We start from the raw sequence: 25,326 nt of genomic DNA on the forward strand, positions 1-25,326 counted from the left end.
GGACACATGGACGCTGGCTGGGGTGTCCATGTGTTTGCTCAGAGGCAGATGGCAGTGCTGAGAGTACGCTCCCATGAGGCAAACAGAGGAATTTAAAATGCAGATAAAATCCTTCACAGAGACAAATCCGCACAGAGATTCCAGACCAAGATAATTTACTTGGTGCAGATCAATGCAAGCAACAGCATTCATCAGTTGGGTCTCCGAACGAAGCCGACTGGAATCATTTAAAAGTGCAGAGCAATTCCACGAACATCATTTGGGAAATCTGTGCGTCTGTTGGAGACTTTTCGACACTGTGACGAAGATGCGGAATAGAACTTGTCTGTGCTCTGATTTCAATCTTGACACATTTTAAGAGTGCAGCAAAGATGATATGAGATGAGACTAATCTACAGCATGCTGATTAGCTGAGAATAATGCTTTCCATTACAGTGATCAGAAGATGCTTGGAAAATGCCTCCGCAATTTCGTATTTTTGCAGATTCTATCAGACGTGATGCTGAGCTTTGTCTCGCTAGGTTCTCTGCAGGGGCTTTATGATGTGAAGAGATGGTAATTGCAGGTTTTGGGTCGTCTCAAGCTCGGGCCAGATGGCATGCTCATAAAGTCACTTGCCATATGAGCAACTCTCATTTTGCAGGATTTTCTTTTGGCTGAAGATAAAATGTTCGTGTGGATAACGAGGCAACTACAGCTGCAACAATTAACCAATGAATCAATGATTCATCGATTATCCAATTAATTGACAGCTATTTTGGTATTTGACTCATCGGTTTTTGATTAAAAAAATGTAAATATCCTCTGATTTCAGCCTCTCAAATGTGAATATTTGTTTTGTAATGTCCTTAGTCATCCATGAAAGCAGACCTTTTATGTTTGAAGATATTCACACACATGAACTTTGGTTTTGGAAAACAGTGATGGACATTTTTCCCTCTTTTCTGATACTGTATGTTGCAGACCAAACCACTGTTTTGATTGGGGCCGTCTAGGGCAGCGGTGTCCAAAGTGCGGCAAAGGGGGCCATTTGTGGACTGCGGCTGTTTTTTTATTGGCACATTCTAAAAATATAATTTCACAAGAAAACTAAACAGCAAAAATTGAAAAATCAGAAGTTATATTACAAGAAAAAAGTCCAAATATTAAGAGAAAAATGCTGCAATCTAAGGAGAAAATGTCTTAATTTTATGAAAAAATAACATTGCAATATTTTGAGGGAAATTAAAGTCAATTTAGTAGCATAAAGTTGAAATACGAAATACAAAAGACATAATTTTTTTAAAGTTGTAATATTATCAGAAACAATGAATAAAGTTTGCAGAAAAAGTTATAATCTTACAAGAATTAAGTCAAAAATGTTATGGGAATAAAGTCATTAAGAGAAGAAAATGTATAAGAAGAAAGTTGAAATAGTTGGAAAGTTTAAGAAAACACAACAGCAGAAATAGAAAAAAAGCTGTAATTTTAAAGTCATAATATTAACAGAAAAAAGTTGTATTCTAACAAGAAAAAAATCACAATTTTATGAAAATAAACTTGTAGTATTATAGAGTTGAAATATTAAAGAAAAAATACCTTTTGTTTAAGTCATAATATTATATATAATATATTAAAAAAAAGTCATAATTTTTGTAATTTGTTTTAGGTTGTTGAAAAAGTATTTATAAGTATTTATAATATTGTTGATGATTTTACACCTTGCTAGATTCCAGACACATGAATTACCACATAAAAAAGAACAAATCGCTTGCAAACCTTTAACAAAAGTGTCACAGCATCCTAGATATGTCTGGATTGCCATCCATAGCAACCACTGAGAGACAGTCCTGCATGTTGGCTTCGTTGAGAGCAAAAAGAAAAGGGGGAGCTAGACTGGCACACGTCGTTAAAACAAACCAACAATGTGAACGTGTGCTACGGGTCAGTTTGTCTGAGACTTGGCTGAGCCTGGAATAGTTCTTCCTCTGGGCCATTGTTGTGGCACACTTTTCATGCAGGAGAGGAGGAGGGGGTGATCCTGCTTTGGTCTCTTTGTATAAGATTTTTGAGGCGACAGCTTGGGTTCGGGGTGGGTGGAGACACTGCAAGCTGAGCAGGCAGTGAGGCAAGCGCGCCCTCAATCCCTCCCTTTCACTCTTCCACTCTTCCAGGAGACACTCACTCCCGCTGGCGACGGCCACATGTGGATATATGCAACAGCTCTGTCGACAAGGAGTGGGCTTTTCCATTATTTTATGCTTTTATGTCACCATTTTTCTCTTTTACTGGATACTGAACCACAAAAGAGGATTTTATAATGTTAGAAAATTAAGGGTTTTTTTTTCCTTCCTTTATTCACCACCTCTGGAAGTCTCCGCTGCAGTAAGATGGGAGCTAAATACAACCGAGCCAAAGGCAACATGCTCCCTTCTGCACTACTCACAGTATTTATTTGGATGGCAGTTTTGAACTGTGTAAATAGCAAGACGTTAAAATATAAAGTATACGAAGAGCAGCGAGTGGGGACAGTTATCGCACGGCTGAAGGTGGATGTTGCTGAAGTTCTATCCAAACTACCAAGCTCTCTGTCCTTTCGGTTCAAAGCCATGCAGCGAGGAAGTACACCGTTCCTGTCTGTCCGGGAGGATGACGGAGAGATCAGCATTGGCTCCAAAATTGACCGTGAGAAGCTCTGTGAAAAAAATTTGAACTGTTCCATCGAATTTGACGTGGTGACTCTCCCAACGGAGTACCTGCAGTTGTTCCATGTGGAGGTGGAAGTATTGGACATAAACGACAACTCCCCGCACTTCTCCCGCGCCATTGTCCCTATTGAGATCTCCGAGAGCGCCTCCGTGGGGACACGGATCCCACTAGACGGTGCCATGGATGCAGACGTTGGGGAGAACTCGCTGCACTCTTACTCCCTCACTCCAAACAACTTTTTTAAGATTGACATCAGGACCAGGACAGATGGAGCCAAGTACGCAGAGCTGGTGGTCATGCGGGAGTTGGATAGGGAGGTGCAGTCCAGCTACCAGCTGCGGCTCACGGCTTCAGATAATGGTGAACCCCCCAAGTCTGGCTCGACCTTGCTGAAAATTAGCATCTCTGATTCGAATGACAACAGCCCGGCCTTTGAAGAGCAGGCGTATGTCATTAATTTGTTGGAAAACTCTCCTCTTGGGACTCTTCTTATAGATTTAAATGCTACAGATCCAGACGAGGGAACTAATGGAAAAATAGTCTACTCTTTCAGCAGTCACGTGTCACCAAAGATCTTGGAAACATTTAAAATAAATCCTGAAAATGGCCACATCACTCTTATTAAAAAGGTGGACTATGAAGCCACTTCATCTTATGAGCTTGATGTTCAGGCTCAGGATTTGGGCCCAAACTCCATTCCAGGGCTTTGCAAAATTGTTGTGAAAGTTGTGGATGTAAATGACAACAAACCAGAGATAAACATTAACCTGATGACACCAGGCAAAGAGGAAGTGGCCTACATTTCAGAGGGCGCTCCTGTGGATACCTTCATTGCTCTCGTTCGCATTGATGACAGTGATACGGGGCTTAATGGTGAAGTGGTGTGTAGGCTTCACGGCCACGGTCACTTCAGACTTCAGAAAACGTATGAGAAGAACTATATGATCCTCACCAACATCTCACTAGACAGAGAGAAGAGATCAGAGTATAGCCTGACAGTCATTGCTGAGGACCGAGGCTCCCCAAGCCTCTCCACCATCAAACATTTTACCGTTCAAGTGCTGGATGAGAACGATAATCCTCCTCGTTTCGAAAAGACCCGCTATGAAGTATTCAAATCTGAGAACAACTCTCCAGGGGCCTATCTGATGACAGTGGTGGCCTCTGATCCAGATCTGGGCACCAATGGTCAGGTTACCTATGCCATAGTTGATGCTCTCGTGCAGGGGAGCCCCATTTCCACGTATGTAACCATTGACCCTTCCAATGGTGCCATCTATGCCCTGAGGAGCTTTGACCATGAAGATGTCAGCCATATCACTTTCACCGTTCAAGCTCGTGATGGGGGAAATCCTTCACTGTCTGCTAATACCACTGTCCTGCTTACAGTTTTGGATGAAAATGACAATCCCCCAATCATCCACTCCCCCTCCCTCCAAAATCACACCGCCGAACTTCCAGTGTGGAAGTATGCATCTCCCGGTCAGTTAATTACTGCTCTGAAAGTCACAGACCGTGACGCCGGTGCCAATGGAGAGTTGAGCTGCTCCATTGTTAGCGGAAATGAAGATGGCCTGTTTGTGATGGACGCTCGGCGATGTGAGCTCAGAACCAATGCAAGCTTAGAACAAGTGCCAAGGGACGTGATGGAGATCAGGTTAGAAGTACAGGATAGGGGCGCCAACCGACTCACTGTGGGGGCCCTGCTCAAGCTTACTCTGCAGGAGAACATGGACATCCTTCCCCCTCTTTATCCCACGGGCTCCAGCCAGTCCCCTCTGGATCTCTCACTCATCATCATCATATCCTTGGGGGCAGTTTGTGCTCTGCTGCTTATTGTCATGGTGATGTTTGCCACGACCCGCTGCACCCGGGAAAAGAAGGACCCGAAGCGCAACTACAATTGCAGAGTGGCGGAAAACAGCTATCAAAACCATCCAAAGAAGCCGACAAGGCAGATCCACAAGGCAGATATTACCCTGGTGCCAACCGTTAATGGAACACTACCTGTCCGGTCCCACCCGCATTCCCCCTCAGCTTCTCCTACTCCTGAAAGAGGCACCCTGGGGAGCAGGCAGAGCCATCACAGCCGCCAGTCATTAAATAGTCTTGTTACCATTTCTTCCAATCATGTGCCGGAGAATTTTGCCCTGGAGTTGGCCCACACCACGCCTCCTGTTGAGGTAAGACATGATATTATTTTCCTTATATAGACGTGCAGTTATTTTTGGTCTTTTTGTGAATGTGTTGTTTATATAGCAAAATGTGCAAATATTTACTCCACAACCTTCAGTTCACTTTGTTATGTTTGTGTTGAACATCACTATCAGACGTCATGCCCCCCAACCCCCCACACACAACCTTCACATTACATTGTCTTGTGATTTTGCTTGTTTGACTCCATTCATTTTTTCCCTTTTCATCTTTTTTTTTTGTTTGTTTGTTTGTCCTTTGTCCTTTTTTATTCTCTGGGGATTGTAGCAAGTCTCACAGCTTCTGTCCATGCTCCATCAGGGCCAGTACCAGCCACGGCCAAGTTTCAGAGGCAACAAATACACCAGGAGCTACAGGTAATGCAAACATCTGTAAATGACTTCTGTTGTGATCTGAAGCTAAACAGAAAAAAAATGAATTTGAATATATGGTAGGGGAAACACTGAAACCAATTCTGTGTGACATTCATCTCCTTGACTGCACATTGAGTGAGCCATCAATAGCATGGACACTGACGATGAGCCCATGGGTGTCCAAAATGTGGCCCGCAGCTTGATTTTATTGATTTTCCCCCAGCGTAGGGAATATTCTATAAATATTGTAAAATTGCCTGTGAATATTCTCACTCATCCAGGTCATTGTATTCTCAGGGCGTTAAATCGATTGCAACTGGACTGTTCAGGTTGTCATAGAACTGAATGATGATTCCACTGAAACGACTCATTGGCTGGCAGAGGCTTCACTCCATGGTGTCTTAAAGACTGTCGTTTTGCACCACAAAAGAGTGAAACCTTTCTTGATTGGGCATGCCTCTACCTTAGACGATAAATATTATGGATCCTACACCAACCCCTCAGACAATAGCTGTCCTGTCTAGTATTTCAGCATAAACTCATTACAGCTGTCCTATCCAGTTTTTGCACATGAACTGATGAAGACTTGAGATGTTCTATTTAGTCTTTAAGCTTGAACTGATGAAGACTACAGCTGTCCTATCTAGTCTTTCAGCGTGAACTAACTAGAACTGCCCTGTCTAGTCTTTGAACATGTCTTATTTAGTCTTTGAGCATTAATTAATGACGCCTGCTCGTACATCTTCTAAGACAACCTGAACAGTCCAGTTTCCATCAAGTCAATGCCATGACAATACTGTCAAATTAAACAACAAAATATTTGTAACATCTTATATAATGACCGACACTGGAGTGGTTTTAGTGTGTAAAAATAACTAAATAAATAAATGTACTTTGTGGACCCCTGAGGAAAAGGTTTGGACACCACTGGGTTAGCCATTCTTCTCTGACCATGACTTCAAATGTTGTCATCTCCCACTGCAGATATGCCCTAAATGAGATGGATAAATTCAGTCTCAAGGACAGTGGCCGTGGTGACAGCGAGGCAGGCGACAGCGACTACGAGCCTGGCAGGGAGTCGCCCTTTGATAGACTCCTTGGTGAGGGATTTACCGAGCTTTATGCTCCTGACGTCCATCACAGAATGCATGCAGGTAGTCTTCCTTCACACGCTTACCTTAAAATCCCTTCATTTCTGTCCTGCCACTTGTTTTTGAGCCTCTATTTCCACATTGCATTGCAGGGAAAAATGAAAATATGTGAATCACAATTTTCTTGCTTAGAACTGAGGCTGTGATTCTCTGGGTTCATCATTGCATGCATATGCATTTTGAATTGTTTTCTGCATGTTACACTATAATTGTAAAACTATAAACATTTTTGGCTTTCTGGAATCGATTAATTGGATTTACATTATTTCTTATGCAAAAATTTATTCCACCAATGTTCCAATGTAGTCATTTTGGATTTGGGCTTTTCCGAGCAAAATGGCCGTCTGAAGCCCAGGGGTTAATACAGTATGTCTCATAGTTATGCAAACATGTATTTACTTTGTGTGGATAACATGTTGTGGATAACATCACACTCTGCTAAATTCTTCCAGGGTTAAAACAATCATTAGTCTTTTGATAAATAAAGAAATGAAGCAATGCAGAAACTAAAGCCTGATATTAATTCATGTGTACAGTTGGATTGGCAGGTTTGTAATTATCATTTTCTTTTTCAATTTAATATTTAATTTGACCCTTTTATAAGCTGGGCACACGGTATGCAGCGGCTTCCCTTTGCGATGCAACCATATGCACTTTTCATTTGCTCTAAGATGTATAATAAATGCTGCTTTCATGTTAATGAAGTCCCTCAATTGAAGAAGTCAGACGTGCATCCGCCTTTAATGACGGCATATTTGATTTGTCTAATTTGGTCTTCTGAGATTTTCTGTGAGAAGATGTATAATTGAGGAGCAACATAAAAGGGAAAGACGTTGAGTTCTTTTGAATGACATTGAACAGCCTAGTTGGATTGTTTCTTTATAGGAAATTCACAGCAAGGTATCAGACAGTGCTCTACGTAGAACAGGGCCGTCCAGGCTTTTTCTCAAAAAAAAAAAAAAAATCAAAGGATTCACGAGCCATTGTGATAGTTTCCATTTTTTAAAAAGGCTAAAACCAACTCCTGTAGATTTGCGAATACGTTACACAGTGGTACCTTGGTCTTCATTACTAATTTGTTCCAAAAGGGTTGACGAAAATCAAAGTGTACAAAAATCAAAGCATTTTTTCCCACAGGAAGTCATTTAAATCCAATTAATCCGTTCCTGATCTGTTACCTAAGACTTTAGTTGGGGAAGGTGGAGGAGGAGATGGGACGCCATACTTTGCGATGAGTTGGTTTGACACTCGATTCTGCAGAATGACGAGACAGGGCAAATGGATGAATATATATAGAATTAATAAATCATGCTGTAAAAATATGCATATTTAAGCAAATTTTATGTTTTTTTTTTGTCTAAATTAATCATTTGCAAGCATAAAAAATGGCCAAATTAATTAAAATAACTAAATATAGGCATTCATAAGACGCATTCAAAGATGCTGTGATGAAATGTAGTATTCTTCACTGGTCACTAGGTGTCAGTAATGTCACTGTAATGTTCGGTGAGAAACACAAGCACCAGACTTGAACACCGGAACAACAGGCTTTTCTTGCAAGTTTGAATGATTTCACAACAGACACAATAATCCCTAACACAGGCTACTGTTGCGGCCGTAACCGATGCCTAGCTAGAACTTGACTCTGAACCCTCGTCACTTCGTGTCCTCCCCCCACTCAGCACCCCAGGAACACATTTACAGCAACACACATGAGTCTTCTTCATGTCTTAGATGTCTTACTTTCTTGTATTATGTCCACTATTTGGGGTAATAGGAGTGTAAAGGTGACTATAAGGGTGTTATTTCATGTCTAGAGGGCTCTAATAATGTTTAAAAAAAAACGTATTTAGAAGGTAAAACAAGTTTTCTATGCTCTAACTACGAACATATTCAATTTTAAAATCAGGAATCCTACTTCACAGAAATTCACTGATGAAGTATTTCCCACTGTCTTCCCAGGTATGAGGTTCTGTACTGAGGAGTGTCGTGTCCTGGGTCATTCGGATCAGTGCTGGATGCCCCCACTGGCGTCCCCAGCTTCATCCTCCTCTGACTACCGAAGTAATCTCTACATTCCTGGGGAGGAAGCCCGGAAACCAGCTGACCTTTCCCCAGAAATCACTCCACAACCGTGCCCTGAAAGTACATCTGACCGGAGCCAGAGCTTCTCCACCTTCGGAAAGGATCTGGGCAGAGAGAACGATGGGGAAGATGGAGATCATGGTGGAGATGAAGATCTTTGTGGAACATCTTTGTTGTCTGAGATGAGCAGTGTTTTCCAGCGCCTTCTGCCCCAAGGTCTGGATTCATATGTTCAAGTGAACGAGAACCAGAAGGGAACAAGCCTCAGTGGTCTCGGTGTACCAATGACTGGATCTTTAGATCGCAGGAGGGGCCATCTTCCAGGCAAGGCCAATGCCTCTGTTCACCAGCAGGGCGTGGCAGCCTGGGCCGCCAATACTCACTTCCAGAATCCAGGAAGCGGCCTGGTTCCATCTGGTCACCACCAGGGCGGCAGCTACCACACCCTGAAAGCCAGCACTAAGCTCAGCTGCCAGAATAACAGTCACAAGAACTCACAGGCGGCCAAAAACAGCTCACAGAACCTCAAACCTCACAGCAGCCAGACGCTTGTGCAGCCTTCCCACGCTCCAGCGCCCATACCTGTGCCCCTTCCCGTTCCGTCATCCAAGTGGCTTCCTGCCATGGAGGAAATCCCAGAGAACTACGAAGAAGACGATTTTGACTCTGTGCTGAGCCATCTACAGGGAAAACGCAGTGACAGCCGCCACGAGCTGGTGGATGCCAGCGAGCTTGTGGCTGAGATCAACAAACTGCTGCAGGACGTCCGGCAGAGCTAGACGCCCGTTTCTTATTATCTCCTATTTATTCAAAAGGAACAATGACATGAGACCTGCAATTGTCGTTAAAGTTGCATTTCTAATGTAGTAATTGTGTTATGTGAACGCTAAGTACCCCAAAAATATTTGTAATTGTTGGATGGTACACAATGTACATCACTCCACCGTATTTATCTTTGTATTTTAAAAATACACTTGTATACATATATTTATTTAAAAAATGTAAATAAACTTAACCAAAGGTCTATTTTTATATTTTTGAATGCATGTTGAGTACAAAACATTGTATTGAGATTTTGACATGCGACGACATTCTGCATATTTAAATGTTTTCCTTTTTTTCTTTGTTTTGCTTGATAATATTATGTACACATGAATATATGAATTTACTGACACTTGTCCTTGTGGCGTCTTTGGGAAAATATATGGCACACAAATAAAATGCAACAACGTGATATGCAGTCTCATTTTATTACTTCATGTATTACTTGTTTTATGTTTGTGCAAGCGATTAGGTGCTAATGCAGTTACATTACGTTTGGTTCCAGCACATATGATAGCTGGTTCGCTAAAATGTATTTATTTTTGTACATAAATTGATTGACCGAATGCTCGATTGCTTGATTGTATCTCCTTTGGGCATCTCTGTGTGGAGTTATCCCTGAGCGTGTGTGGGTTTCTCCAGGTAGACCTGCTTCCTCCCGCATTCCAAAAGTGCTGTTTAGGTTAATTGGAGACTCTAAATTGTCCATAAGTGTGAATGGTTGTTTGTCTGTGTGTTCCCTGCGATTGGCTGGCGACAGTCCAGGGTGTACCTCTCGCCCAAAGTCCGTTGGGACAGGCTCCAGCAGACCCCTGCGACCCCAGTGAGGATAAGCGGTGTAGAAAATGGACGGATGGATAATCGTATTTAATTCGGGCCGCACAGTGACCTCGCGTTGGCCTCACAGTAAGGGGATCGTGGATTTGTATCACTGTGTGGACATTGCATGTTCTCCCCGTGCGTGCGTGGGTTCTCTCCGGGTACTCCGGTTTCCGCCCACATTCCAAAAATATGCATATTAGGTTAATTGGAGACTCAAAATTGCCCATGAGTGTAAATGGTTGTTTGTAGGGGTGTAATGATTCATCGATACATCGATTTATATTCCTGTGACCCAACTACATTGATTAAAAGGAAATCAGTCGATCAAATCAATATTAGGATGTAAAGCATTGGATTTAAGACAATTGAGTACGTTAAACTCGTAACAGTTTGATTTGGCGGAAGTTGACCAGCCATGCCCGTTGAGTGGGGCGCACGGATGACGTTGTGTAAAGGCGCCTGTTGTGGTTACCAAGGGTTACATTATGGTTGGTTGGAGCCGACACGTCCTCTTCAAAAAGCAATGACTCCAGATGCCCTACACCTCGGACGCTACACTCGATTCAGTCTGCCTGTGATGTCATCGCCACGCGTTGTACTGGATTTATACTTCTATACTTTATATCGTGTTGGACCACATAGAGTCACATCAAAAGTTACATCCAACTTTAAGCCTTTCAGACTCATGGATCGGAGCTTCAGGACATGATAAAAGGTATGTAGGATATAAATTCACTTTAATATCTATCTGAAGATGAAATTTCGTTAAAATCTGATGGTGCGAAATATGTTAACTTTGCCCCGGAATAACTGTGTACATGCAATTTGTAGGGTGCCGTGTTAAGCATGCCCGAAACAAATGAGGCCTACATGAACTGATACTTTTCTTCCCTGGACTTTTTGATGATCAAAAAATGTAAATGGCTACGCTCTTGACGTTTAAAACAAATGTCACAGCCTAAGTTATTATATATTTTGTAGTACGGTTGTGCTTGGTCCGTGGGTTGCTCACAGCTTTTGTCTTGACTCAATGTTAAAGCATTGGGAACCAAAGGCACTATTTCCCGGTATGAAATTGCTCTAACTTCTTTAATACTTGGCATAGAAAAGTGAATGAGGTATCAAATTAAAGTGAAAGTTTTATCAGATGACTTGATTGAATTCAACCTGTTAATTCATTCATTGTTAATTCAACCTGACGTGTTGGTTGCACTTTATTCAAATAAAATGTGAATGCATTTGCCATTAATTGTTGTTTACTTGTTTGTTTATATCCATAATTAATTTATACTTGATTCCCTTACACTGGTTGATGTTTTGGCTAAAAAGTTACCAAATCAATTTAAAGTTACTGAATCGTTTTGGATCGTATTGTTCTAAACGAACCAATATAGTCCTTGAATTGTACCGACAACCATGAATCGTGACACAAATCGAATCGTTATTAAAACAAATCGTTACACCGCTAGTTGTTTGTTCCTTTGTGCCCTGATTAGCTGGCGACCAGACCCCACCTCTTGCTGGAAGACAGCCTCTTATGGCTCTTATTTGATGTTATTTTGTTTTTTCCACAATGAAACTTCCACAATGAAAATATCAATTTAATTGATTTATTTGTATTTAATTGTGTTATTTTTTTTTCCACATTTCAATTTCCACACGTGGCTCCAGGTGGACATTGGAGGCACACATGCTGTCTTCACAGCCAGATAACGGGTTACACCTAGTGGAAAGCCATGTTCACCCTAAAATGCAGAGACTAAGAGCCACCACCCACCAAGCCCTGACACAACACTGTAGAGACTGAGCCCTCCAGTGGCCTAATAATGATACTGCAGGTTTCAAGAGCCACAGTTGTAGTTTTTCATCTTCAATTCAACACAAGGTTTAGACCTGTTCAAAAAAATATCCATTCATTTTCAACGGAAATGTTGTCACGGAAATGTGGGAATTTTTTGGATTGTGTCAATAGATGGCAAGCTTCAAGATGTAATCCATCCAGTGTGTACTAGGTATACTCTGGGGCCTCCTCCCAGTTCGGCGTGCCTGGAACACCTCACCATGGGGATGATTCAAACCCTTATTCTCATGAATGTGAGGCCAAAAATTCCTAACTATAAACCATAAATACCATAAACCTGTAAAATAACAGATATGGGTTTAACATGTGAAAATATATGAGCATGTCTGAAAATGCCAACTGAAGCTCTTTCTGTGTTCATCAAAGTGTTTTGTATTCAACTCAACAAACAGAGATCATTCTTAAGAATGAATATTGCATATTTTTTGTGGATAGCATGAAAAAAATGTATGAAGAATATCCTTCCCGCTTGCTGGGAAGAACATTTATTTTAAAGCAGTACATTTTCTACCAATGCCAGCATATAAAAGTTAATAAATACCGATTGTTAGAGTTCAACAAACAATTGAAAAACCAATGTATCAAGATATATTTTGTTATTTGTACCAGAGTGGGCCTATTAGGTGCTCTTGATCATACAAATGTTCATGCAAAAAAGAGAAAAACCCTGGACAATGTATTAATATACTTTAAAGCAGGGGTGTCCAAAGTGCCATCCATTTGCGGTCCATGGCTGTTTTTTTAATTGGCCCGGAGCACATTCTAGAAATATAATTTAACAAAAAACCTAAAAAAAACAGATGTAATTTTACAAATATAAAGTCAAAATATTAGGAGAAAAAAGTTATAATTTTACCAGAATAACGGCGTGATATTATGAGGAAAAATAACATTCATTTTAGTCATTTTAGTCACATGAAGTTGAAATATTACAGAAAGAGGTTCTTTTTTTATGTCGTAATATTATGAACAACAAACGAAATCATGAATAAAGTTGCATTTTGTGGAAAAAAAAGTTATAATGATCAATCAATGATAGATTTCATGTGGAAAAGGCATTTTTTTAAATAACAAAACTGCCACGTGCCTTAATAGCGTTATCCAGAAGGATACAAGATTTTAGGACATCACGCACCGTTGAGAGAAACGGTCCAAATATCAGCATTTGAACAGAGACTTACTGACCTTGCCAGCAGTTGTCTGGGTCTCTCAGCGTTCTTGAAAATACTCTGGCTGGTCACATGACTACATAAACGCTTTATGGGTAATACTGGCATTTGCTGTCTGTTATTTAGGGACGACATTAGAGAAATCCAAAAATGCGAATAAATGCGTTACTTGCGTATAAATATCGACTTGGGTTGTTATGATATTAGTAGGTATTATTGCAAACATCACCACAATTACACCCAAGTAGATGATTAATGCCGTTCTTAATTTATCTGACACTGTCAAAATAAAATGTTGCAAAATGGCCCCTGGGCCACACTTTGGACACCCCTGGCCTAACCACACCGGCCGACACACTCTTCTGTTCTTCCACTATCATGCATGACATCATGTGAAGGCTATATGGAGATGTCTTTTTAAAAATAACCGCACAGCTTTTGTGCGCACAGCTGCTTGTGTGGGGGATAGTAATTATTTCTGTATGTGTGAAATACACGGAACACCTCTGTTAGAGCTTATAGGCTTTGCAGGAACGGTGCACACACCTGCTGTTAGGAAGGACCAGCGGTGGCTAGAAAATGGATAATCAGATAATGTCTGTCATTGTCTCTGTGTGTGTCCATGTCTTTTTTATAGTGAAAAGTCTGAGCAGGTTTGGGTTTCTTGATTGCTCTGGGTAAGGCATGTGTGCCAGGACTCAATAAACTGCGGTAATCACTGTGTGTTAGGGGTGGCCGACACTGCAAATTTATGGTTGCTCTCAGCGGGTGGCAGCTTTGCCTGAAATGTGTGCATAACTGGACTGTTCAGGTTGTCTTTGCCTCTCATCTGAGCAGGCTTCATCAGTTCATGCTCAAAGACCAGATAGGACAGCTCTAACCTAAGGGGATGGTGAAAGAGCCAAGCGTTAATTCTCTCAGGTTGAGGCATGCCCCAACCAGGACTGGTTTCACTCATTTGTGGTGCAACACTACAGTCGTTTAGATGCAGTGGAGTACACGACAACAAGAAAAAGCTACAATTGCGTACAGTACACATTTTCTGTCAAAATGATTTGACGTGCATTATTTCCAGGCATTCGTGGGCCAAAAAAAATGATATGGCGGGCCGAATCTGGCCCTCTGGCCTTTAGTTTGACACCTGTGATCTAGCGGCTTTCGTTTGGATCTTGGCAGCGTTTCCCATAAGGACAACAATTAATGACTTTTCTGGTAGGCTACTGTTTAACTAGTTGTGTTGCATGCACTGTCCGGCACTGTCTGGAAGAGACAATTTTTTCAATTAAAAGTTTAAAATATATTTCTGTTATAAATATCTCATGTTACTTCGTGGACACCTGCGGCTTATAGACCAGGGCGGCCTATATACAGTGGTGTGAAAAACCGTTTGCTCCCTTCATGATTTGTTATTTGTTGCGTGTTTGTCACACTTAAATGTTTCAGATCATCAAACAAATTTAAATATTAGTCACTGACAATGCAACTGAACACAAAACGCAGTTTTTAAATTAAACTTTTTATGATTAAACCTACATGGCCCTGTGTGAAAAAGTGATTGTCCCCCCCCTTAAAACATAACTTAGCTGTGGTTCAACACACCTGAGTTCAAGTGGAAAAGGTTACAAAGCCATTTCTAAAGCTTTGGGACTCCAGCGAACCACAGTGAGAGCCATTGTCCACAAATGGCAAAAACATGGAACAGTGGTAAACCTTCCCAGGAGTGGCCGGCCCCACCAAAATTAGTGGCTATAAAGGCTACAAAAGGTCACAAAAGGCCCCACAACAACATTCAAAGAACTGCAGGCTTCACTTGCCTCAGTTAAGGCCAGTGTTCATGACTCCACCATAAGAAAGACACTGAGCAAAAATGGCCTGCATGGCAGAGTTCCAAGACAAAAACCATTGCTGAACAAAAAGAACATTAAGGCTAGTCTCAATTTTGCCAGAAAACATCTTGATGATCCCCAAGACCTTTGGGAAAATACTCTCAACTTTTTGGGTGTGTGTCCCATTACATCTGGTGTAAAAGTAACGCCGCATTTCAGAAAAACATCATACTAAAAGTAAAATATGGAGGGGGTAGTGTGATGATTCCAGCTTCTGCTGAAGCACCACCAGATTGAGCTCTTCCACGGCATGGCTCAGGTGATAGCCTGGTCGTCTTCCAACCTGAAAGTTCTCCCATGATCATGTCAAAGTATCCTTGGGCAAGATACTGAAACCCCAGTTGTTCCTGAGACATGTGCATATACTTGTATGTGCTGATTTAAGACTTATTTGTCCTTCAGGTGTATATAAAGTAATGATCTGGAATATCACCAAAAAAAACTATTTGTGAAGGAGTTCTCACATTTGTGCATATCAGAATACGTAGTGATTAAAGAGATCATTTATTGGATCTGACGCTGTATGGTAGAAACTATTTTCCCACCACTAAGTGGAGCTCTTCCTTTTCTCCAGAAACCAACTCCGGGTTTTCTTTCCTTGCCTGTGAGTTTGGCAGCCAGCTGTCCGACTGAAGGGGCATATGGCTGATTGTGACGGTATAACAAAAGAATGGATAGAATCTGTCAATATCGCCGCTTTCTACAACGGTGGCGTCATTTCACCTGGTAGCAGATGTGTTTCAAATCTGGCAACTGTCTCTGATCTGATTAAGCTTGATCACATTTGCAGCTGGTGTTCAAAAGCATCCATGCACAATTTAATTGGATTATTCATCTCCTTCATTTCCCTTTGTACACCCAGCCATGATTCAGAAACATAGCAACACCGTTTTCATGCTTGAAACCATGGCCATGTCCTTAAATAACACTCTTGTGTTACATAACAAAGTACCTGGTTATTGAGCAAGTTATTCAATCCAGGTTCTCCTCATTGTTTTTACACTATTTTCTTTGTATTACTGTCACTCGATTCACAACAAAGAGGTTGAAATTGAGCAAATTGTCAGTACACCACAATGATTTAGCTTTTAATAAATATGGCTGTAAGATTCCAATATGTCACTAGGAGTTCATGATGATGGTTTATTTGTTTCGGGCATACTTAACAAGTTACATTAAACCAGTGGTCCCTAGTACTGTGATGGGCGGAAAGATTTCAGACACAATAATTAAGAAACAAATATGTTTTTGTATATAAATACATACTGAATTTTAACTACCCTGTGCATGCAATGTGAATTGTGCTACGACTTTGTGCAATCTATAGTATTTCTGCTAATAAACATTAATGTCCGACTTTTAATTTTGGAATTACTTTTTCAAAATGCTTTTTGTCTCACTCCCCCTTCTTGTTTTTGCATATTGTAGCTCTCCTTAAAACCTCATTAAGATCCAAATGTGCAAAATGCAAATTCTAGCAATTTTTTAACTGGTCTTAAGATTTTGATCAGCAGTGTAGTGTATCAAAAGGGCCCCAGTGTGTAGACAGTGTGACACTGGCCCTCAAACAGCTGCTGCCCATAATGGTGATGTTCCCTAGTATAGTTTATTTTGGGTAGGTGGAAAAAAAATGTCCACCACTGCAGGATATCTTAGCGCTAACAATTCTTTGTTCGTTGTGATGCAGTCTGTTGGAGCAGTGTCCTCCTCATCAGATACACAAAGCTTTTCCATTAGTAGTAACACTATGTCACTCAGGACAGCAGAAACACTCAATTCCTGTTGCTATTTTCTGTTGGCATGGCTTCCGGATCCTCATTTGTCCCAAAATAGTTGGCGGCGGTGGCTGTCTGTGTTGTTTTGGTATATGTCGATGAGTACTACTACATTACCCGGAAGGCTTTGAGCTATAGGGGAAAAATGGAAGTTATAACATGATGTTTTGTCAAAAATAAATTAATAAATGTTCAATGTTTTGTGGTTGACTATGGCCTATTATTAGTCAAAAAATATTGAAAGACAAGTTATATGTAGAATTCTGGCCACTGGGCATTACATTATTACATTGATGAGACTTGACATTATAGTACATTACCTTTACACTGCATGGAGTCAGCCAAGACATGTTCGACATGATAGACTGATAAAAGTTCTCCCATTGCATGTGGAAGTTTTTGACTTCTTACTTTGTCCTTCTTCTCCAATCCGTTTGAAACACTTTCTTCAGTTTAGAATACAGTAATCCCTCGCTATATCGCAGTGCGAAAGTCGCTCACTCTATTGCGTTAAAAAAAATTAATAATAAATGATCCCTGTTTTGTGGTTGACTATTGCCTATTATTCGAAAAAAAAAAAAAGAAATGCATATTTGAGCAAATTTTCAGTACTCTTGGCCTAGATTAAGCATTTTCCAGCAAAAAAAAATTCTAAATGAACTAAAATAGAAATGCAGTTCAAGGCAATACAAGACGGTGATGAAGTGTCACTAGGTGTCACTTGCAACAAGCACCGAACTTGATCGCCAACAACAGACTTTTATTACTGGTTTGAATGATCTCACAACAGGCACTATAATAACATAATAACAATAACAATAATATTAACCATCATAATCATAAAAATAACACAAGCTACTGTTGTGGCCGTACTTACTCCAGCTAAAACTCAACTTAACTCTGAATCCCCGATGTCACTTCCTGTCCACATGTCCATTTATTTAAACACACACAAGCTTATTTTAAATGGCTTATTTTCTCTGATTATATGCTGTATACATCATAAATTCCGGTGTATACGCCGAACCCACTAAATTTAGAAGGAAAAAACAGATTTGTACATATATAAGCTGGTGTATAAGCCGCACCGGTGTACAAGCCGCACATGTCCACTTCATAAAAATGGCATATTGTGGGGCGCACAAGTCCATGAGGACTAGGTAGCTCTTTATTTGACAGGAGGCAATCATGAGCTATAAAAAAAAATGACGACCAGCTTGTCAACCCATTGGAAATTGCAGGAGGTCATTACTTAATATAACAGTCTGACTCACGGTGTCATCTTATATAGAACACTAAATTAATCTCACAGCAACTTAACACTCACAAGGTATACCTAAGAAATATACCAGCATGTACCAATACAAGTACAATGAAAAAATGAAAAAACAACATTTTAAAGTTTTCCCATAATGCATTTTGTTTGAGCAAAGCATTTCATTGAAGGACAAGCAGCACAGAAAATGGTGAATGTCACTGCAATGCTGTCTCTGTCCACCAGAGAGAGCCAGAGGAGCCCGGAGCCCAGAGGGAGGCTGACGTCATTGCAGTGCCCTAGGGAATGTGTTTCTCAGACGCAGTGTATTACGGGAAAAGCCTGAAGAGCGCCGAAATAGAGCTAAAGAAAACCTGATAAAGTGAAGGCAGTGGGCCCACACCACACGAGCAGTTTTCAACTTACCAATTGGTTGTTGTGCTAGTAAAGAGTTTATAGATATTGCTGCACAATACTGTTGCTGTTTGTTAAATAAGCAACAAACATAATAAAGTATGCCATGATGAGCGGCAGCAAACACCATCACCTTAAAAAGATCTCACTCTTACATCTTACAGTATTGTTCTATGTTGAGCAAAAAAGTCATTGTACATGAATTTTCTGAATACTGAGGTGCAAATCAATATCTGCTTCTCAGTGGCCACCCCTCCCTCCCCTCTGTCTTGCCGAATCATGGACTTATCAATAAGTTACCTCAGGGGCTCCAAAATGTCTGCCAAGGTGGTTGCGTATGCTTGATGAGGTTGAGCCAAGAAGAAAAAACTTGTTTACCGTTGGGGGACAGATATATTCAGGATATAGTTAGCATTGCGCGTTGGTTTGGATCTTGAGGGAGATGTATACAAATGACCTTTCTTATTTTTCTTTGATTAAACAGCATATTTCCTGTAGTTGTGCTAAATCCAGCCAACTGTCTGTAATGCCTAAAATGGAATAGAGGTGCAGGATTGAGGTTGAGCACAAGAAAATAAAATGGCTAATCAATACAGCCCTTGCATTTGCCTGGTCACATGGCCTGTGCCTCATGCTCAGCCCCTGTCCCTGTTAATTGTGTTGTAAAAAGCATATGCCTCGCTCATGAATATTCTTTTATTTCTCTGGGATTTTCATGTTCATTATTATGAGCTGATGTCGTGAAATTAAAAACGGGACACAGTATTGATCATGGTATAAATAACAATGGGAAACCTATAGAAACAGAAATATAGCGTATGTCAGAGTGCATGTTGATTAATAGTTAAGGGTTTAGAGTCCATTATCAGTGAGTACAAATGTTATAAACCAACCGCTTTCTCTCAATCCACTCACAGTACTTTTCCACTTCTACAGAATACACAGAGAATCACAGTGATACTTGAATGTTTGATTAACTTCAGATAATAAAATATAGAGTATGTACATACATTGGTATTTGTTATTTTAAGAATTTTATATTGTTGTCATTATAATCATTGTGTTTGGTCTTCAAAACACTTGATGTGTGTAAAAGTTGTTTAAAATAAACACACGCTTCATGAGTGGCGCTATCACAGTGGTTTCCAACATGTAGCTTGTGAGCTAGCAGTAGCAGTAGCAGTTGCGTGATAAATTAAACAAGTTGTCCTAACTGCAAGATAAAGGGTGGAGGCTGGAGGCGAGTCCGGATGTAATTATTCCCCTGTCTAGACTTTGAGAGGCGCTGGCCCAGATTAAGTATTCAAATTATTTTATCTTGATGAAGTGAAGTCAATTTTAAATGAACAAAACAAGAACCAAGTTTATTTGTAGTTCAAAACTTAAGGCGGTTTTACTCGCTTCACATCATAACAGAAAGGAGAAAAGGGATCAGACCCTCAAAGCTGAGGCACCTGGGGTTTTTTTTGGAATGCCAATCTTCAGTAAAGACACAACTTTTACTTGGTTGCTGGTTTTTCCTTTTATTTGGCACGTTTTAATTCGTGTTTTGTTGAGTGGTGTTTTGTTGATTGTAATTAGTCATTTGCCTGCAGAGATTTGACCTTGCCTATAGAGACAGATCTTTGTTTTTATATTTTATAATATGTTATTATAATATATTTTTTGTAGCTGTTCATCGAGGATTTAAATAAATCTATTGATACAGTAAACATTTGATATCATGTATTTTTTACATTAGTAATTCATTTTACACAATACACATACAGTAATTTGGTAAGAAATTAAGACAAAAGAAATCTGAGGAGTCACTTGGGAGCTGAAAGAGCCGGCTGTTTTTAGCGAGTCGAGCCAAAAGAGGCGGAATTTCCATCACTAGTAACAGATGCTGTAGTAAAAAAAGCATAAAAGTGAGTAAAAACACCTTAATTACGTTTCGAACTACAAATAAACTTGATTCTTGGTTCGTTAATTTAAAATTGGCCATCACGTCATCAATATAAAATATTTTTTCATATTTTATCTCGGCCAGCGCCTCCCACATATTTCTAAAAATATTTTAATTATTATGTTTTTATTGTGTTATTTTGAACAAAAAAATATATATTATTGAACAATTAATTTCCAATATATCTGTATTACTCTAACATATGCATCAAATTAAATTTGTGTCAAATATTTTGTGTCAAATAGTACAAAATTTGTTTCACACAAATCACGGCAAAAAAAAGAGAACTCACTTTTATTGCAAATGTTTAATTGGAGGAGAACGGCAACGTCATGCTAGCAGGAGTGTTCGGAGGGGAAGGAACGAGCTGTGTATCAAAAAGACATCCCGCAGGGTTCCGTCCTTGGACCAGCTCTGTTCGGCCTTTATATGTCTCACTTAGGCAGTATTATCAGAAAGAACTTACTGGTGCTGAAAAACTAGTCCACACTTTTGTGTCTTCCATTATGGACTATTACAACTTCCTGCTAATAGGCTGTCCAAGCAAGTCTGTAAAGACCCTCCAGCTGGTTCAAAACGCTGTCGCATAAATTCAAACCGTAGAACTAGGAGAAGAGATCCTATTTCCCTAAACTAGCTTCACTACACTGGCTACGTACAGTATAACATTTAAAACTGAATTAAAAATTCTCCTACTAACCTACAAAGTGCTACCTGGCCTGGCGCCACTGTATCTTAAAGAGCTCTTGGTGCTGTGCCAACCCAGTAGAAAACTACGCTCCCACAGCTCACATTTAGTCGTGATTCCAAACATTTGTAAACTTAGAATGGGAGGTTCAGCCTTTAGCTATCGGACACCCTCACTTTATTCAAAAGCAAACTTAAAACTCACCTTTTCGTTAAAGCTTATAATGCTAATAATATAGTGCTTGTCAAACTTGCCCTTAACCCTCATGTCTCGGTCAGTGGCCCCCCCCCGTCCATGCCCTCACTTCCAAGATGTGTAGGGGAGGTGGAGGTTGAGCGACAAATCCGGTCCGGCGGGGCCGTTGATGAACCTGGGTCAGGGTCTCACTGCTTGGCATTTAGTCTTCTTGACCATCCTCTCCATCAAACACCAAATTAGGTTTACCCTAAATCCCCCAACCATACCCCCACCCCAAATAAATACCCAAACATTCATCTCGATGATGTTTACCATTCATGTAGTGTGTTACTAATCCTGCTCTTGCCTTTCTCACTCTTCTCCTGGTGGTTGGTGCTGCCTGTTGAATTCGTCAGTGACGGGGTAGACATATTTTGTTGTTTGCGTTAGGGCCGCACGGTGGCCTAGTGGATATCATGTTGGACCCACAGTCAAGAGATCTGGACGATCTGGGTTCAAATCTCTCTTTGTACGGATTTTGCATGTTCTCCCGGTGTGTGTTTCCTCCTACACTCCAAAAACATGCACGTAAGGTTAACTGGCGACTTAGGTGTGAATTGTTGTTTGTTTATATGTGCCCTGTGATTGACTAGCTGCCAGTCCAGGGTGTACCCCACCTCTTGTCCAAAGTCAGCTGGGATAGACATACCCCCACGACCCTACTGAGGAGAAGTGACATAGAAGATGGATGGATGGGCGTCCACTTTACCTGATTGTTTTTTTAAGTTATGGAGCCTTTCTAATGTCTTATGGTCTAATTAATCAAATGGACATGAAGAAAAACTGAAAATTGACTAGTGTTGTAGGAAATTCTCAACGGCACCGTTTGGTAACATTGATGATAGCAGAGTGCAGACCTCCGCTAAGACTGAATTTGTCCATATCACATTGCACCTCAACAAAAAGTTAGCAAGAATTGCCATAGATTGGTCAAACGGGTGAGTGTGCTTAATGGGTCTGTCCAGTTAGTTGATGCATTCAGTTAAACGTTATGTTTCCTGAGTTTTGACCTCCCGATTACATAAGCGACACGTTTCTTTGTCCTTCACATAAACACATCAACATTTCTGAGGATTTGTATGATATATATCTGATATACTGTATGCATATACTGTATACTGTATACCCACACCACACCTGACAATGCTTGGAAAAAAAATGCCCCCAAGGATAACTTTTGATTATTGATATTTTTCTGGACTATTATATCATTATGCACACTTCTCTGTATAAATCCCTCACTGTTCCCTGCACAATTAGATGATATCAACCTCAGTTTGAATCAAAATTGAAATGCATGTGCTGTCTCAGGATTGACAATCTAATTTCCTGAGGCAGGCAAGAAGGTTCATTACTCCGAGTACTGACTCCTCACAGCTTCAGCTAACAGGACCAGAATCACATAACTCTGCATTGCAGCATTCTTATTGCACTGCACAGATCATTGGGACTGATGATCACTATCTGTAATGAGTCTTTCCCCCAGTTTAATTCTGCTCCTTCTGTAACCTTCCTACTATCACAGCAGCAGTCTCTTAACCATAGACTGATAGCATCATCTTCTAAAGCGTTCTACGATACAGGAGAGTACAACTACAGTATACTCATGTAATCCATTGTTGGTTGCCATATTCTTAATTTACCATTAGGCCTGTCATGATAATCAATAAATCAATTCATTGCACTATAAATAAAAACAAAGTTGAGCATTTTGCTGGCTTCGATACATTGACATGTGCATGCGTGTTTCTTTTCCTCCTCTCTCGACCAAACAGGGTGGATGACAAGAGGTTTCACTCTGTGCTTCTGTTTCAAAGGCGCACCAAGGCGCATTGGTTCTGTAGCGCAGTGAGTGAACTCTCTTGTCAGCCATTTAGTCTCTTTGTCCCATGAGGGAGAGGTGTAGTGCTAGCACTCGCTAGCTATGTGTGTCGTGTGCTACACAATCTAATACTTTCTTTGTGCCTATGTGTATAAAACACGATCTGATGTCAATTTCAGGCTGTTTGCGCGCGGTCATTTTGTGACATGTAGGGATGAGCCTCGTTTTTTCAGTTGGCAGTACAGACAGTGGTAACAGTAACATGCATTGACTGGCCACAACACTGGGTACACCTGCACAGTATATATAATAAGAGCCGCATCAAACATTCTGCCTGTATGGCTATCATACTACATTATATGCATAAGCAAATATTACACCCCTATCAATACGTTGCAGTATGCACGTTGCAATCTCAAAACTTGTTTCGTAAAGTACACGGTAGGGATGAGCGAGTACACTGCTATCTGTATCTGTTCACCCATCTAAATTATCCGTATCTGTACTCGGAGTGTGCGGGGCATAAACCGGAAGTTGATGAAGGGTGGGGCTTACGTCTGTATATTACTTTAAGTCTGAAATTGACATGGATTGATCAGAAGTTGCTACATTTATTGTTTATTATTTAGATACAGTGTATGTGTACTGTGTATGTGTGTATGTGATCTGTAAGACTTTATTATTTAATTATTTTTAATGATCTCTGTGAAGTTGGTGATTCATGCAAACATCCACTGATGGCAAACAGGGAAATAATCCGTCAGCGTTGTTCACTGGCCTACTTACCTTCTAAATTGGACAGTATGTAGCAAAATGTGTTAACCACAACATGAAGGCTGACTACCACTGGATCCTACTATGTTCTGACCCAACATCCAGTTTTCTCATTTAGACAGGGTAAAAACGTTACATACAGGTTCAAATGTATGTGTACTCATCCCTCATTTACCCCCTTTTAGTTGGTTCCAGACTCAACCCTGATACCTGAATTTTCACAAAGTAGGATTACTTATTTATAGATAGAATATTTTTGTAGTTAGAGCATAGAAACCCCCTTTACCACCTTTTAAATATTGTTTTTAACATGATTATAGCCTTCTAGAGACTAAGTAATTCTCCTCGAGAGCTATTCGCTTGCTCCTCCTTGCAAAAAGGAGCAGATTGCGGTCCTGCTTCTGGGTTGTTGTCCACCTACACCCTCCTCCATGTCTCTCGGTGTACCGGCCTGTCTCCTGGTGTCTCCTCCAGGCTCTTGACACTGTGCTGGGAGACAAAGCTAACCTTCTTTCCACAGTGTGCACTAATGTGCCATCAGCTTCTGTGGCTTGCAGACAATGCCTCAAGCTACCTTGAGTGGTGAGGGCACTGCCAAAATGTAAAAGTGATAAAAAAAAAAAAAACATCCAGAAAGGATGAGGACAGGGAAATCTGTGGCCAGTGGCTGCAGAAGCTTTCCTTTATCAATTGTCTCATTTCCACTGTTGTCTGTTGCATTTGCATAAGACCAGGTGCAATTGATTGACAACCTGTCCACATGGGTCACTCCTGGGTTTTTTGGTTGTTTTTCTTCCATCCATCCATTTTCTATGCCTTATCTTCACTAGGGTCGTGGGTATGCTGGAGCCTATCCCAGCTGACTTCGGGCGAGAGGCGGGGTACACCCTGGACTGGTCGCCAGTCAATAGACATACAATTTAGAGTCTCCAATTAACCTAACATGCATGTTTTTGGTAGAAGAAAACCCACACACGCACGGGGAGAACATGCAAACTCCACACAGATATGCCCAATGGAGATTCGAACCCAGGTCTTCCCGATCTCCTGACTGTGAGGCCAACATGCTAACCACTAGGCCACCAAGTAAATGGCATTGATACTAGGAAATAAAGCATTGGATTTAAGCACGGCAGGATTTATATAAATGTGTGCATTTTTTTAAGCACTTTTAATGATAAAGACGTTAAACGTTACTCGGTTCAGTCTGCCTGTCTGTGACAACATCGCCATGCTCCAGCAGACAACAGAACATAGCATGGCGGATGGCAGAGGACGGTGAATGAGAAATAATTACATCACCATTGTGGTCTAGTGTGTGGAAACACTTTGAGGGAGATGTTCTAAATACCGTAAATTCTG

At 40.7% G+C, this 25,326-nt stretch overlaps 1 protein-coding gene across 3 annotated transcripts; it reads left to right on the forward strand.

Annotated features, from left to right (window-relative positions):
• The first annotated feature begins 2,107 nt into the window (after positions 1–2,107).
• Positions 2,108–9,706, forward strand: pcdh18b (protocadherin 18b). 3 transcript variants are annotated; one of them, XM_054792958.1, is made up of 4 exons: positions 2,108–4,871; positions 5,170–5,258; positions 6,240–6,409; positions 8,369–9,706. In XM_054792958.1, exons 1-4 carry the CDS (start codon positions 2,370–2,372, stop codon positions 9,268–9,270), a joined length of 3,663 nt encoding a protein of 1,220 aa, XP_054648933.1. In that variant the 5' UTR covers positions 2,108–2,369; the 3' UTR covers positions 9,271–9,706. The 3 variants fall into 3 exon arrangements, with proteins under 3 accessions (XP_054648933.1, XP_054648935.1, XP_054648934.1); XM_054792960.1 differs by having other exon boundaries at positions 6,240–6,355; XM_054792959.1 differs by having other exon boundaries at positions 5,203–5,258.
• Positions 9,707–25,326: the final 15,620 nt, after the last annotated feature.

Source organism: Dunckerocampus dactyliophorus, chromosome 11 (genome assembly GCF_027744805.1).
Source record: "Dunckerocampus dactyliophorus isolate RoL2022-P2 chromosome 11, RoL_Ddac_1.1, whole genome shotgun sequence".
Taxonomy (NCBI): Eukaryota; Metazoa; Chordata; class Actinopteri; order Syngnathiformes; family Syngnathidae; genus Dunckerocampus; species Dunckerocampus dactyliophorus.

Bases quoted from the DNA above. Each gene is read 5' to 3' on its own strand.
- pcdh18b (XM_054792958.1), top strand. From the start codon at position 2,370: ATGGGAGCTAAATACAACCGAGCCAAAGGCAACATGCTCCCTTCTGCA. The intron at 5,259-6,239 runs GTAATGCAAACA...CTCCCACTGCAG, and splicing joins AAATACACCAGGAGCTACAG to ATATGCCCTAAATGAGATGG. The intron at 6,410-8,368 runs GTAGTCTTCCTT...CTGTCTTCCCAG, and splicing joins CCATCACAGAATGCATGCAG to GTATGAGGTTCTGTACTGAG.